Source organism: Peromyscus eremicus, chromosome 8a (genome assembly GCF_949786415.1).
Source record: "Peromyscus eremicus chromosome 8a, PerEre_H2_v1, whole genome shotgun sequence".
Classification (NCBI taxonomy): Eukaryota; Metazoa; Chordata; class Mammalia; order Rodentia; family Cricetidae; genus Peromyscus; species Peromyscus eremicus.
Genome location: NC_081423.1, coordinates 100,339,998 through 100,355,648, shown reverse-complemented (window position 1 = coordinate 100,355,648; position 15,651 = coordinate 100,339,998). Strand labels below are relative to the sequence as shown.

General features: G+C 48.9%; 1 protein-coding gene across 2 annotated transcripts in view; it reads left to right on the top strand.

Annotated features, from left to right (window-relative positions):
• Timp2 (TIMP metallopeptidase inhibitor 2) overlaps positions 1-5,024 on the top strand; it is a 45,706-nt gene extending 40,682 nt beyond the window's left edge. For both annotated transcript variants that reach the window (XM_059272225.1, XM_059272226.1), the window contains exons 4-5: positions 2,811-2,935; positions 4,717-5,024. In XM_059272225.1, coding sequence (XP_059128208.1) covers positions 2,811-2,935; positions 4,717-4,914 — 323 coding nt within the window. In that variant the 3' untranslated portion in view covers positions 4,915-5,024. The remainder of the gene's footprint in view (positions 1-2,810; positions 2,936-4,716) is intronic.
• The last annotated feature ends 10,627 nt before the right edge of the window (positions 5,025-15,651 follow it).

The following is a 15,651-nucleotide window of genomic DNA, read 5'->3' as shown; positions in this document are numbered from 1 at the left end:
GTACATGCAGTGGAATTGTCTTTATAACTCCTCCTGAGCGTAGTACATACAGTGGAATTGTCTTTATAACTCCTCCTGAGTGCAGTACATACAGTGGAATTGTCTTTATGACTCCTCCTGAGCATAGTACATACAGTGGAATTGTCTTTATAACTCCTCCTGAGTGCAGTACATACAGTGGAATTGTCTTTATGACTCCTCCTGAGCATAGTACATACAGTAGAATTGTCTTTGTAACTCTGCTTGAGTGTAGTACATACAGTAGAATTGTCTTTATAACTCTGCTTGAGTGTAGTACATATAGTAGATTTGCCACTGTACCCCGCCTGAGCATGGGCTTCAGTGGCACTAAATGGACTCACAATAGCATGTAACTATTCCTGTCTATCGGGATGATGTCATCTTCCCACACTACATCTCTGTCCGCGGGCCAAGAGCATCTCACTCCTTGTCTTTCCCTGCCGTGCATCCCAGCCCCCACCTCCTACTTGCAGTTTCTGTGAACTTGCCTATTCTAGCGAGCTCACGGCTCTTGTGCAGCTTATTTCACTGAGCATGATGTCAGGTTCTGTCCATGCTACAGCAGGTGTAAGACTTGCCTCTGTGTGTACACACGGGCACATAACTACACATATACACATACACACACACACACACACACACACACACACACACACACACACACACCACAACCATCCTTAGAATAGCCGTGATACTTCAGACAGCCAGAGATGTTTCTCTGTGCCTCTTTTGGTCTCTCCGTGAGGACCATTCTTTGGCACAACTCGGTGATGACTGTGCCTGCCCGTCAGTCAGCTGCTCTGCCACACACCTCATTCTTCTCTTGGGAGAGGGACCTGGCATGAGGCACACTCTCCAAAAAACCTCTCATCTTTCTCTTTTTGGGCTTGGTCAGGTGACTCCAGATTGGACGATCTTTAACTGCCCAAGGCACAGAACCTGTTTCCCATTCTTTAGAGTCAGGAGCAGCCCTTTAACGGGAACTACCCAGAAGTCACACGTCCCAGCCAAGTGCCCCGCCAGCTGGCTGTGGACACCTCTCCTCCCAGGCCGATGATTCAGCTTCACATGTGGACTTGTACAGGTTCTCCCTGTCATTTTCTTTTAAGTTTCTCTCTCCTGAAAGGAGAAGTCAGCGTATAACCCCAGCTGCACATTTCACTCAGTCCCCGTTCTCCTGTACCCAAGACTCATGCTTTGCCTTTTCCCAAGTTAAAATGTGCAGCAGATGATCATGCCATGTGAGCCCGACCAAGTGTGATGATGCTAAAAGGGCATCTTCTTTTTTTTATTAGTGTTCACTAGTTATACAAATAATAGCAGACCTTCAGGATGGCTCAGCCAGTAAGGACACTTGCCAAAGAAGCTTGATGACATTTGTTCAACCCCAAACCCATGTAAAAGTAGAAGGAAAGAAAAGACAGTGTGACATTGTCCCCCGACTCCCGCATGCATGCTGTGATGTGTAGGAGTGCTCTCTCTCACATAAACATCAGACATGCGATAAATGTTTAAATAAGAATCCTTGTGACATCGTCATACATGTATTTAGTGTGCTTTGGTCTGGGGCCAGAGCGATGGCTCAGTGGTTAAGAGTGATTGCTCTGCAACCCTGAGGACCTGAGTTCAGATCCCAGCAGTCATGTGAAAAGCCAGGCATGGTCTCACACATGGAGGGGTGTGGCAGCTGCAGATAAGGGAATGGGGAGCCCCTTCTCCTTCACTGGAACACTCCTAAATTTTCTACATGGAGCACTGTTTTAGTTTCATTTCTGTTTCTGTGATAAAACACCCTGACAAAAAGCCACTTAGAGGAGAAAGGGTTGACTGGGACTCATAGTTCAAGGTTATAGTCTCTCAGTGTGGGGAAGTCAAGGCAGGAACTTGAAGCAACTAGTGAAGAGCAGAAGAGGGAATAAATCCATGCACACTCACCTGATTGGTCGCTTGTGTTCAGCTCAACATCTTCACTCTTACGTAGTTCAGGACCCCTGCCTAGGGAATGGTGCCACCCACAGTGGGCTGGATCTTTACACATGGATTAAGTAAGACAGTTCCCCACAGATATATCCACCTGCCAACCCAAGGCAGACAATCTTTCATTGAGACTGTCTAAGTGGTTCTAGGTTATGTCAAGTTACAATTAAAGTTAGCCATCATAATGCATTCCCCCCCCCCATTTTTTTTCAGACAGGAATTTATATAGCCCAGGCTGGCCTCAAACTCACTATGTAGCCACGGTTGTTTTTTAATTCATGATTCTCCTGCCTTTATCTCTTTGTACCCCACCATACCAGGCTCAAACATTCATTTAAAAAAAAAAACTGATGCATACCTTTAATTCCAGCACTCGGGAGGTGGAGGTGGGTGGATCTCTGTGAGTTTGAGGCCAGCCAGGGCTACACAGAGAAACCCTGTCCCAAATAACAAAAAAAAATAGAGGGTGTATTTTTGTTTTATTTTATGTGAGAAGGAAGTTATATGCCAGGGGGTACAGTGCCCACAGAAGCTGGAAGAGGGTGTCATATCCCCAGAAGCTGGAGATACAGGCAGTTGTAATCTACCTGACGTAGGTGCTTAGAATTGAACTCTGGTCCTCTGGAAGATAAGCAAACACTCTTAACCACAGGTCATTTCTCTAGCCCCAATATGAGTTATTTTAAAACTCAGAGTAGTCCAACCATAGTGTTTTGGAGCTGACCCTCACACCCAGAGCTGCACCCAGATGCAGGAGGAAGGCAAAAGGAGGAGACGTGACCCCCACACTGAGCCTGGTGACTCTCCCACAGGAAAGGCAGAAGGAGATGGCAAGATGCACATTACCCTCTGTGACTTCATTGTGCCCTGGGACACACTGAGCACCACCCAGAAGAAGAGCCTGAACCACAGGTACCAGATGGGCTGCGAGTGCAAGGTGAGTAAGATCTGTGTCCCCCTCCCTGTCCCTCTCCCCTCCCTGGCTCTGCCATCACAAGGTCTCCAGGTGGACAGCAGGGCATAGGTCCTTGGCTTCCCAGACCCTCATGACAGTGAGTCCTGATTTTGGAATGAACTCTAGAAAGATAAGAGAGTGAGACTGTCTATCTGGAGAACCTTGAGTTGTATCCTTGGCCAGGAATCTTTGGAAGATAAGGGAGTATAGGGATGGGCAAAGCACATAAATCAATCCATATGACAGGCAGCTTCTAAGAAAAGCTCCAAGGAAAGGACATTTTGTGGGGAGAACATGGTCCTGGAAATATTTTCCTAGCCATGTATAGGTGTAAGCATTGTGTGTCCAAGAGCCGAGGTCCTGCTCCCAACATTCTAGACTTCTGGGCAGGGGTCTCTGTGAATCTGCCCAGAGGTGGCACTAAGCAGAGTTGTAGATGTACACATGCTTAGATGTGGTGGAGAAGGGTGAGATCTATTCCCAGATCTGGGGACTGTGTCACCTCCATGGAACAACCATGTCCATGGTCCTGATGCTTTTCCCCACATCCGAACTGGGTAGCCAGCATCCCTTCATGCTACCAGGAGTGAGTCTGGGGCTGAGAGTTGCCAGCAGAGTCCTGTCCTATGGGCCTGTGCCAGCTGACACCTTTTCTTGGTGCCTCCTCCCCTTCTGGCTGGTGCTTCCCATCACTTGGTTATCAAAGGTGTCATTCCATGCCCAGGTATCCAGCCAAATACAGGCCAAGCATGACTCCTCTGCGCCTAGCAAACTCTAGTTGAGCATGCTTATACACCACACTTGAGAGAGTGAGACAGGAAGATTGCTGAGTTTGAAATTGCTGCTGTAGAGTGAGTTCCTTGCCAGCCTGGTGAGTGAGATTCTATCTCAGAAAACAAGAAAAAACAGGTTGGAAAGTAGCTCAGCTGATAGAGTGCTTGCCAGCACACACGAAGCCCCAGGTTTGATCACTAGCACCACGTAAACCACGTGTGGAGGCACATTTCTGTTATCTCAGCGTTCAGGAGGTAGAAGCAGGCAATCACAAGTTCAAGGTTGTCCTTTGCTACACAGAAATTTCTAGGCCAGCCTGGGATACATGAAACTCTGTCTCAAGAACAAACAAACAAAAACCCAAACTCTCTTTCTTCATCTCTGTGTGGCCAGAGGTAGGCACTCTCGTAGCTCCATAATCTTTGGTCAAAAAGCTAGTGACCCATTGACCCAAGCAGGTGCTTTAGAACAAGCATGGGAATTCTTATCTGGCTCTGCTCTCTCCAGTGTAAGCCCCGTGTGGTAGCCGTGGCTACAGAAGAGCCTAAGCTGAAACCATCCCTTTAAAAAGGTAGACCAGGGCTGGAGAGATGGCTCAGAGGTTAAGAGCACCTCCAGAGGTCCTGAGTTCAATTCCCAGCAACCATGTGGTGGCTCACAACCATCTATAATGAGATCTGGTGCTAAATAAACAAATAAATAAATAAATAAATCTTTTTTTTTTTTTTTTAAAAAAAAAAGGTAGACCAGATGGCCCAAAGCAGAGGTGCACCTGTCACACCAGGGTAACATAAATAGGTGGGTGCAGAGGCCAGGGTATGCACAGGCTTCCTCCAGGCCTATCTTCAGCTACAGTGTGGGGACCCAGGACTCAGCAGGACTACTGTCCTTGAACACCTCCAATAGGTTGTGTTCTGGAGGTACATCAAGTGCCCTTGGCCCCACCTGTCCCTTGGCCCCAACTGAATCTGCCTGCATGTGTCCCCCAGATCACACGCTGCCCCATGATCCCATGCTACATCTCTTCCCCGGATGAGTGCCTCTGGATGGACTGGGTCACGGAGAAGAGCATCAACGGGCACCAGGCCAAGTTCTTTGCCTGCATCAAGAGAAGCGACGGCTCCTGCGCGTGGTACCGCGGGGCGGCACCCCCCAAGCAGGAGTTTCTTGACATTGAGGACCCGTAAACAGGCAGACAGAGCCTCTGCGGCCAATTGAAAAGCCTCTGAGGGTTTAGACTGGTCCAGCTCTGACATCCTTTCCTGGAAACAGCATGAATAAAACATCAATCATCCAAGTGGGTTCACGCTAGTGTGATTCTGCACCCCCCCCCAATTTTCCCTAAACATGGTTGTGGGTCTGGAGGGGCAGGCGGGCCAGAGTCCCTGTCACACCCCCTCCATCTGCCAGGCTGAGCACTGTGTGTCTCAGCCTTTGATCCTTGGGTACGGGCCGGAGTGGAAAACAGACTTTTTACCAGGCCTCTTGGGCACTGTCACATACAGCTGACAGGCAACATTTAATGGCTTGCTAGCCCTGTTGGGGCAGAACCTGGGAATGTGCATTTTGCAGAAACTCTTGAAGGTTGTTGTAAGACTGTGTAGCCGGCCTACCAGGTCCTTTTCATCCTGAGAGGGACATGTCCCTCATTTTCTGCAGTGGCCACCCCTCTGGCCCAAGGTAGTAGTCTCTGGCCCTTGCAAGTACCCCCATCTCCTTTGCACCTGGTATGGACTCCGAGCACTAGGGTCTTGCTCAAGTCCAAGAGTAGCCCTCCAACCAGTGGTTCATTTGTCTAGGAGTCCTGGTCAACCCCATGAATCCACAGACTTCAGTGGCACCCTCTTGGGCTCATGGGAATGGAAGCCCTCCCTGAGCTGTGTTTCTGGCTCCAACCAAGTCATTTCTGTCCTACCCTTCCCCATCTCCACCCATCCCCTAGTGGGGATCCATGAGGTCTCATGCTGGGGGTGAGAATCTGTGGTGAGGGGTGCTTGGCTGTCCTTGTAGTCACTCCTAAGCCTCTAGAGCTATTCTTAACCCCTTTCCAAGTGGCTTCAGGTGTCTGGGTTGAGCAGCACAGCTCTGCTTTCTGTAGCACCATGCCCTGGCGCTGTTGGGATGCTGGTAGCATTCCCTATTTTTGCACAAACTGAAGATGTAAGAGGCCAGTCCTGTAAGGCCCCAACAGAAAAATTCTAGAGAAATCTCCCTGCTAGACTGGCCCTCATCACTACGTGTGGATTTCTGTGTTACTAACCAAGCCCATGAATCCACACAGCAAGGGAGCCTGAGAGGCGGGCAGCTCATCTTACCAAGTTGCCAGGATGCAGTGGCTTCTTTTCAGAGCCATCTCATTCTCCTAAAGGTGAATTCTCAGGTGAAGTATGAGGCTGAGAGGCATGTGTACTGGGCTCTGTTTCTGTCTCTTAATGTCACAGAGGCTGCTCACTTAAGGCCCTTATAGGGAACTGGGGCACCTATTTGCTCCCTAAAAAAATTGATTTTCTGATGCCAAAATCAGGATAGGGGTTAAGATAGGCAGAACTTTGTCACTGACAATCCAGGTAGTAGCTCTTCCTCCTAACAGAGTCTTAAAAATAAGCTGTCCCAAGAACACACATGTATATTATCCAAACATGCACACACACAAAAACAGACCCTGAAGTCTGGCAGCCTGTGACTGGTTCTTTTGTAAAATGCTTCCATAGACCTCTATCTTCCAACCCTGTCCTAACTATCAGAAACCCCAAAGCAACTGTTAAGATTCTCCCCAGATCCTCCCTACCCATGCCCCCACACCAGGATCTGGCCAGCTCAGAACTTGATTACTTCCCTTTTAAGACACACTGGGAGGATGCCCAGGAGTCAGCCTGCCCCACCCGAGGGCATTTTCATGTTGTGCAGTGATGTTCTTCCTAGGATGCTGTCATGGACCAGCCCACGAGACCCTGCCGTCTATCCCGCCCTGCCTGTTTGCTTCCTGTGCAGTGATAACATATGTAACAATACCCATTTCTGCTGACTTCTTGACATGTTCTGGTTTGTTTCTGGTGTTCGCTGTGAGCATTCTTGTGCTGTGTTTACGCCCTTGGTAGCATTAGACTTTGCACTTTTTAAAAGCAAAAACAAAAATGTTTCAGCATCGAGGAAGCATTTGACCCAGAGTGGAAAGCATGGCATGGTAGCTGACCCGGGACCGAGGAATCCTTTTGATCTTTGAGTTCTTTGAATATCTGTTTTTCCAGCCTCCTGTCTTTTGTACCTGGTTCAAATCATTATGAGGGAAGGAATCTCTGAGTTGATTGGTTCTAAAAGATGGCCTTTATCATTTCTACTCATGTTGGTTTTTCTAGCCCTACCGGGCAGATGAGAGGAAAGCAAACAGACAAGCAAACTATTGGGACAAAGTGCCAGATGGCAGCTGAGCAGCGGCCACTCAAATGCCTTCGCAGCAGATCAACCGCAGTCTATACTTTAAGGAATATCTCCGCTTGGCGTTGTTTAACTTCTGTTGTGTTCTAAGCACTGGGCTTCCCTCCCTCTGCCTCTGTCATGCCAGCACTCGAATATTTCAGAAGACGTTTACATGGTAGTTATTTCCAAATCTCTGCTTGATGCATATTAAGACATATCTGTGAGCTTGCCACATAATTTAAAGCTTTGTTGATTTTGTTTCCGTTTGAACTCTTGGTTGTTGGGGGGAAGCACCATGTTCATGCTGGAATATGAAGTCTGAGATGAACCCCCTGCCCCCCACGCTGGCAACACCTGAGAGTTGTTGAAAGTCAACAAGCCAACCGCGCGTGTCTCTGATGCTTTGTATCAGTTTTGATTTTGATTTTTTTTCTTGAGTGATTGCTCTGTCAATGGACAATAAACCATATTATCAAAGAGAAGGTTGACTCCCTGTGTGGCTGTTTCTGCTGTTTCTTAGCGAGGGATGCAGGCCAAGTCTCTACCAGCTAGAGGGAAGGGGAGTCACAGAGGGAAATGGAGGACCCAAGAAGGCATCCGATGCCTTGGAACTGGAGTTAGAGGCAGCGGTGAGCCATGTGAGTTCTGGGAGCCAAACCTGGGTCCTCTGCGAGAGCAGTCAGTGCTCTTAACTGCCAAGCTGTATCGTCAGCCCCTGAATGTCCATTCTTTAATAACCAAGAAGAACATTCCTGCCTGATAAGTAAAGGCATTTGCTGCCAAGCCTGGTGATCCAAGTCAGGTCCCTGGAACCCACATGGTGGAAGGCGAAACCTACTCCTACAAGTTGTCCTCTGACCTCCACATGTACACACTTGAGTATACATACAGACATATAAATAAACAGGACTTTAATTTTTAAAATGTGAAGCAGCCAAGCATGGTGGCATGCATATAGAACTCTGGCTTTTGAGGCTGAGGCAGGAGAATCATGAATTTGAGGGTAAGTTGGACTACATAGCTAGACTATCTCGAAGGGAAAAAAAAGTGGTAAACTCAACTCTGAGCCTGCAGAAAGATGGAGTGTGGTTGTGGGTACAGGAGTACTTCCACAGGCATTGCCTAGAAATAAAACTGACGGCAAAATTCTGTGTGTAGGTCCATCACTGTCTCATTTCGCCCCTTTTAAGGGAAGCCACAGGAAAGCCAGGCACAGTGTTCCAAAAGTGCTGTCCCAGGGGAGTGTTGTGGGACTTTTCTGGGCCAATGTGAACAAATGTTTATTCACTCTGGATAGAAAACAGTGACAAACCAGAGAAATGGTCTCCCCAAATCCACCATGACAGAGGCTGGGGGTGTGGCTTGCCTTGCCCAGCATGTATGAAGCTTTGGATGGTATCTTCAGCACTGAATGGCCTGCCTGTGGTGGTACATGACTGTAATCCTGGTATTCAGGAGGTAGAGGCATGGAGATCAGGATTTCAAAGCCATCCTCAGCTACACAGTGAGCTCCAGGCTAGCCTGGGCTACGCAAGACTGTCTCAAAACAGCAACAACAAAAGCCCAGCACTCTCTCTTGATGAACCAAAGAGCTTTGGCGTTATTTACCATGGCATGGGGCGGCTTAAAGGCAGCTGCATCACCAGAAAGGGTGCCCCACTGTGGCTGATGCCACACCACTAGAAACCCCTGCTCAGCCTGAAAGCAGCACCACCCCGATTCTCCTCTCCCGGCTGTCGCTGACTTCTTACATAACCCAGGGAGGGAAGGGTCTTGTGAATCTTGTGACTGAGGCTTCCGAGCCTCCTTCTAGTTCCAGGAGGGAACATGTCAGCTCAGAGGAAGTAGCTGTACAGAGTCAGTGGGATACTCCTAATGCCCCAGCGATGAGTTCTTAAATACAGACCCTTGCAAAAATCCCACCCTTGCAAAACCCTGGCAGGCAATAAATCTTCCAGGAAATGCTGTGTCCAGTCTTTACAGTCTCCCCTCTGTCCAGCAAGTTTTCCTACTTTCTAAATTCAGTCATCTTGAAGTTATATTAAGAAAGTAAACCCACTGGGCAGTGGTGGTCCATGTTTTAAGTCCAGTGCTCGGGAGGCAGAAGCAGGTGGATTTCTGAGTTCGAGGCCAGCCTCATCTGTATAGTAAGTTCCAGGTGAGCCAAGACTATACAGTGAGATCCTGTCTCAAAAACAGAAAACGAACAAAACAAACCCGGAGTCAGAGAGTGACTCAGTGGTTGAAAGGGCTTGCTGTGTAACCATAAGGACATGAGTTCAACTCCCAGCACCCATTAACAAACCGAATGGAGTCTTGTGTGGACCTGTGACCCCAGTACTGTACAGGGAAGGGACAGGATGCTCTCTGTGGCTTGCCAGCTGCCAGGCTAGCCAAAAAACAAAACAACAACAACAACAACAAAAAAAACAAAAAACAAAAAAAAAACCAAACAAAAAAACCCTGCTAGCTCCAGATTCAGGGGGAGACCCTGCCTCAAAGAAACATGCGGTGGCTAGAGATGGTTCAGTGGTTAAGTGCACTGGCTGCTATTCCAGAGGACCTGGGTTCAATTTCCAGCACCCACAGGGTGGCTCATAGCCATCTGTAATTCCATTTCCAGGGGGTTGGACACCTTCTTCTCATCCCCATGGACACCTGCATGCACACAGCATACACTTACACAGACACACACGCACAAGTAACATAAATAATAATAAAAAATACTTTTTAAAGAAAGGAGAGATGGATAGAGGAGACCTGATGCTCTCCTTTGGCCTTTGCATGTGTACAGGTGTGAGCGCCCACACACACATGTGCACACACACCACACTCACATACAAGACATCCAAATCAGTTTGAAAATCATGACTCATGAGTCATCTTGTGTGGGAGCCCATAACTGACTCAGTTTCCCAGTTTGAATCTGAAGTCTATTCTGAGTCAATAAAGTTCAAGCTTGCTTGTTTCAGGGCTGTGAGAAAGTCCTGATTAGCCCACAGGAAGGAACACACTGTCTAGCTAAATGCAGGCAGCTGACGCCAGCTGGAGGTACATGGAGATAGAAAATGAAACTGCCTGCTCCTTGACTCAAGGACAGGATAGACAGTGGCTGAATGCCTGCGCTGTGCATTGTTCTACCTCTGTCCTTCAAGAGTGTACATAAGCTGCTGTGAAATAAACTCAGGAGTGTCCAGCACTGACTGGCAGTCCTCTCGATTCTGTTCTGTCTCCTTCACTGTCTCTACAATCCGCACGCCACCAGCCAGCTACCTGGTTAACATTTTTTTTTTGTTTTTTGTTTTTTGTTTTGTTTTGGTAGGAAGGGGGATTTAAGATAGGGTTTCTCTGTGTAACAACCTTGGCTGTCCTGGAACTCGTTTGTAGACCAGGCTGGCCTCGAACTCAGAGATCTGCCTGCCTCTGCCTCCCAAGTGCTGGGATTAAAGGTGTGCACCACCACTGTGCAGCTTTCAATACACATTGTGAAGGATTCAGGAGAACCTCAAGCAAGCTTAGGGACATACCTGCTTTACCTGTTCTGTGTCCAGATGGCCTTCTCCTGGAGTTCTGGAAAGCGCTCACCACTCCTGTCCTGGACCTGGGCCTCTGTTGGGCCCTCCCTCTGGGACCTTCTTTCTGTTCTCACTCCTGGTCCTTGCTCGTCTCATTCCTGGCTCAGGTTCTCATGGTAAGTGTCACACTGGAAGAAGGTTAGGCTGAGGTATGGATGTCACCTGTAGGTCTCATTAGGAACACAGAATCGTTCCATGTTACCGGAATGCAGTTTGGTCCTGTGGGGAGGATGTAGGAGTGACTAATCACCGAATGTGGAAAACAAGAAATGTTCTGCATAGTGCCTTGGGTGGGGTCATTGGGAAGGGGTGTGGCTTAGTGCTGTGGGTGTGGTCATTGGGAAGGGGTGTGACCTCTGGACAGTGGGAAGGCTGTGTGTCAAAGTCCTGGGACCTTCTGAGGAAAGGAAGAGGCTTCTGAGCTCAGGGTTGGGGTCCTCTCAGCAAGCTTCCCATAGCACCTGTATGTCTTACTGAGGATAAATATTGGGGTTCAGGGGAAAGGTATATAAGGGCAAAAGAGCACAGGGCTTGGCACAGGACTGTAACCCTAGCTACCTGGGAGGCTGAGACAGGAGGATAGAAAATTCAAAACCAGCCTGTGCAACTTAGCAAGACCCTGTCTCAAAGAGTAAAACAAAAATGTAAGGTGCAGCCACTTGGGAAGTGGGCATCAGTGATGGGAAGGGCTGTTGAGTGTGTGAGGGCCAAAATGTTGTGAAGGTGTGAGAGGGCGTGAGTGTGGAATAGGAGCTCACATGAGGTGTGTGCTCAGAGTGGGAAGAAACGAGTGTATGGAGCATGTGGCTGTATACTGTGTGGATGTGTATGGTATGTATTACGGAAATATGACAGGGAGTGTGCACGTGTAGGTCTGGGCAGCAGCAATCCTGGACCAACATACTCATGGAGAGAGTGGATCCTGCCCAGCTTCATTCAGGGGAAGGATCCTGCCAGCCTGGGTACAAGCTGCCCAGGGCCCCAGGGCAGTTCCAAGGGACAGATGTAAGGACCTAGGATCCCAGCAGTTTTCTGTTTTAAAAAATGGCAACTTGGAGTCTCATTAAGCCCTGGGGTGGACTGATGTATCCCAAAGAGAAAGGGAGCCCCAAATGACTGAAGCTAGGATTCCTAACCATACTGTGGGAAGAGCATTAAATAACTATACATTGTTAGCACAAAACAAAATGGAAGACCGTGAATAACTTTGTCCTGGCTGTGTAGAAGGGTCCCAGTCGCTGAGCTTGCTGAGGTCCTCGGGGGCCCTGTCCTCGCCTCTGTCTGTCTTGCTGAGGTCCTCGGGGACCCTGTCCTCGCCTCTGTCTGTCTTGCTGAGGTTCTCGGGGGCCCTGTCCTGGCCTCTGTCTGTCTTGCTGAGGTCCTCCGGGGCCCTGTCCTGGCCTCTGTCTGTCTTGCTGAGGTCCTCGGGGACCCTGTCCTCGCCTCTGTCTTGCTGAGGTCCTCGGGGACCCTGTCCTCGCCTGTCTGTCTTGCTGAGGTCCTCGGGGACCCTGTCCTGGCCTCTGTCTGTCTTGCTGAGGTCCTCCGGGGCCCTGTCCTGGCCTCTGTCTGTCTTGCTGAGGTCCTCCGGGGCCCTGTCCTGGCCTCTGCCTGCCTTGCTGAGAAATACTATCATTTAGGAAAGTCAGTTTCCTGCATTTTTTTCATTGTTGTTGTCACAAGATTGCCGATTGTCTGAATGAGGTAGTCACTTCAGGTACCAGTAAGTGGCAGTGCCATAAATGTTTCCCCCAAGTGGCTAGGCCCAGCGGTTTGGGCTTTTACTTGCCTTAGTCAGGCTTCTGGAACAACACTAATAGCCAACAACCACTTGATCCCTGGTCCCGTCTGCATGGGTAGGGAGGATGGCAGGTACCACTGTTGTCCCTGAGGACTGTGCAAACAAAGTGAGGACTCTATGTCAGAGGCCAGTGGCCAACGCTGTCAGTACACGTCACACCCTCCGGGCTGCAAACACCATCTGAATGGGCCTGGGCTTGAGTGGCGCTCAGATGGAGCAGAAGCTCTAGAGAGCTGAGTTCCACCCTCAGCATAGAGCAGCCTGTGCCTGGGTCACTCGGTCTGTGAATGACAACCTCAGGGCATCGGAAGGTCAAATAATGCCTCTGCTTACTGGAAAAGTCCGTTGCCATGGCAACTCAGGGGCAAGGTGCCCCCTTAGCTTGCTGGGGCTGCAGGGGGCCTACAACTAAGCTGGCAGAGTTAATGCCATTTGGAATCACTGTCTAACATGCAGAGGCACCAGCGGTGTTCATGACGGGGGAGAGGGGTGTCTCCGTTACTTTTCTGCTGCTGTGAAGACACATCACAATCAAGGAAACTTACAGAAGAATTTAATTTGGGAACCTGTGGTTCCAGAGGGTTAGAGTCCAGTACCACGTATGGCAGTAGTCAAGCAAGCGTAGTGTTGGAGCCATAGCTGAGAGCTTGCATCTGATCCACAAGCAGGAAGCACAGAGAGAGCTCACTGGGAATGGCATGGGTGAGCACTCACCTGTGACGGCCAGAGGTTGACACCAGGGTGTCTTCCTCAGTTGCTTCTCTACCTTGTATTTGAGACCAGGGATCTCTCTGAACCTGGAGCTTGCATTTCAGTTAGACTGGCTGACATCAGAAAGCCCCCCAGATATGCCTGCTCCCCACTTGCCACCGTGCTGGGGTACAGATGTGCACTACCACACCCATTCTGTGGGTGCTTGGAGAGCTGCAATCAGGTTCTCATGCTTACCCAGCAGGCACTCTGCCCACTGAACCATTGCCCCAATTCCGGTCTTGACATTTGGAGACATCTTCCAACAACCACAGGCCCTGAAGTTGGGGAGGAACTGAATCTGTTTTGCTCTGACCTCCAAGGCAGGGAGTCAACCAAGTAGCTTTTGAGCAACATTACAGTTCTAGCAACACATCTTTTTCCCAAGGTAAAATCTAATTCCATTAATTTAGAGTATAGCTTTAAAACAAACTTGTCCTGTTGGACAAGGTGGCTCACACCTTTAATCCCAGCATGCAGAGGCAGGCAGATCTTTGTGAGTTCAAGGTCAGCGTGGTCTATAGATTGAGAAAAACAAGAAAGCTTTCCTTCCTGTTCAGCATCTCTCTGGGTTTCTCTTTTAGGATTCTGAGATCATTCAGTTGTCTTATCTAAAGCATATTGCTTTGCATTTTGTCTTCCGAAAACATCTGTCCACAGTGAGCCTGCAACACACTAGTTCCAGAGATACCGTGGTTTCTGGCTCTTGGGAGTCACGGTAGGGACAGCGAAATCCATAGAATATTCCAAAAGAATGACAGGGAAGGAGGTAATCCAGGGAGACTTAGAAGTGGGCAGTGCCTAAGCCAAGGGTTGAGAGGCAGGTGGGAAAGGAATTCCTGGTCAAAGACTAGCTTGAGCCTGAAGCAGAGACGTCTGATTGGGGTGGAGATGGAGAATTTGGATTTGTCTGTGAAGAATCTAGAATTGGAAGAGTCGAGGCTGAAGTCAACTTGAAAGGCAGGAGGTAGCTGAGCAGCTTGCTCAGCTTCTCAGTCAGCACCAGGGTTCAGGAGCAGTTTGAGTCAGGGGAGCTATGCATACATTCAAGGGGAAGCTATGAATGTTATTATTATTTTAGATCAGGGTTCATGTAGACCAGGCTGACCTTGGATTAGCTAATGTAGCTGAGGAAGACCCTGAACTCGGGATCCTCCTGTCTCTGCCTCTTGAGTGTTGGGATTAAGTTATCTGCTACCACCACACCCGGCTTAAAAATGTGATTCTATTTGGCACTTGAGCAATGTCTTGGATATTCCACTAGTATTGATGAAGATTGTGAGGGATTTTTCTTTCTTTTTTTGGTTTTTCGAGACAGGGTTTCTCTGTGTAGCTTTGCGCCTCTCCTGGAACTCACTTGGTAGCCCAGGCTGGCCTCGAACTCACAGAGATCCGCCTGGCTCTGCCTCCCGAGTGCTGGGATTAAAGGCGCCGCCGCCGCCGCCGCCGCCGCCGCCGCCGCCACCACCACCCGGCGGGATTTTTCTTTTGTTTTGGGGTTTTTTTGTTTGTTTGTTTGTTTGTTTGATTTTTCAAGACAAGGTTTCTCTGTGTAACAGCCTTGGCTGTCCTGGAACTCTTTCTGTAGACCAGGCTGGCCTTGAACTCACAGAGATCTGCCTGCCTCTGCCTTCCAGAGTGTTCGGATTAAGGGTGTGGAGCACCACTGCCCAGTGGGACTTTCCTTTTGTAAAAGATAGTTATTTTTATTTCATGTGTGTGTGTGTGTTGCCTGTATGTATGCTTGTGGACTAGTGTGCAAACATGATGCCTGCAGAGGCCAGAAGAGGATGTCAGATGCTCTGGAACTGGAGTTACAGTTATTAGCTGCCATGTGGTGGTACTGGGAATTGAACCTAGGTCTTCTGCAAGAGCCACCTCTCTAGTCCAGGCAAGAGCTCCTTCTTTTTGGTGTGTGTGTGTGTGTGTGTGTGTGTGTGTGTGTGTGTGTGGTTTTTAGAGACAAGGTTTCTCTGTAGCTTTGGAGTCTGTCCTGGACTAGCTCTGTAGACCAGGCTGGCCTCGAACTCACAGAGAGCCACCTGCCTCTGCCTCCCAAGTGCTGGGATTAAAGGCGTCCGCCGCCGCCGCCGCCGCCGCCGCCGCCGCCACCACCACCACCACCACCCAGCAAGAGGTCCTTCTTAAACAACTGAATGGGAGGAGTGTGTTTTGAGAAATTTTTGAATGGTAAAATTAACAAACTTGATAGGTTAGTTTTTGAGACAGGATCTTCTATATCCTGAGGCTAGTCACAAAATTTTACCAAAACAAGGCGAGATGGTCCTTCAGGTTCCTGCTTCACAGAGGAGAATGCCATATATTCTACAAGACACAGAGAGAAGGGATTAAAAAACTCTAGGCCTATAGGCCGAAGATGG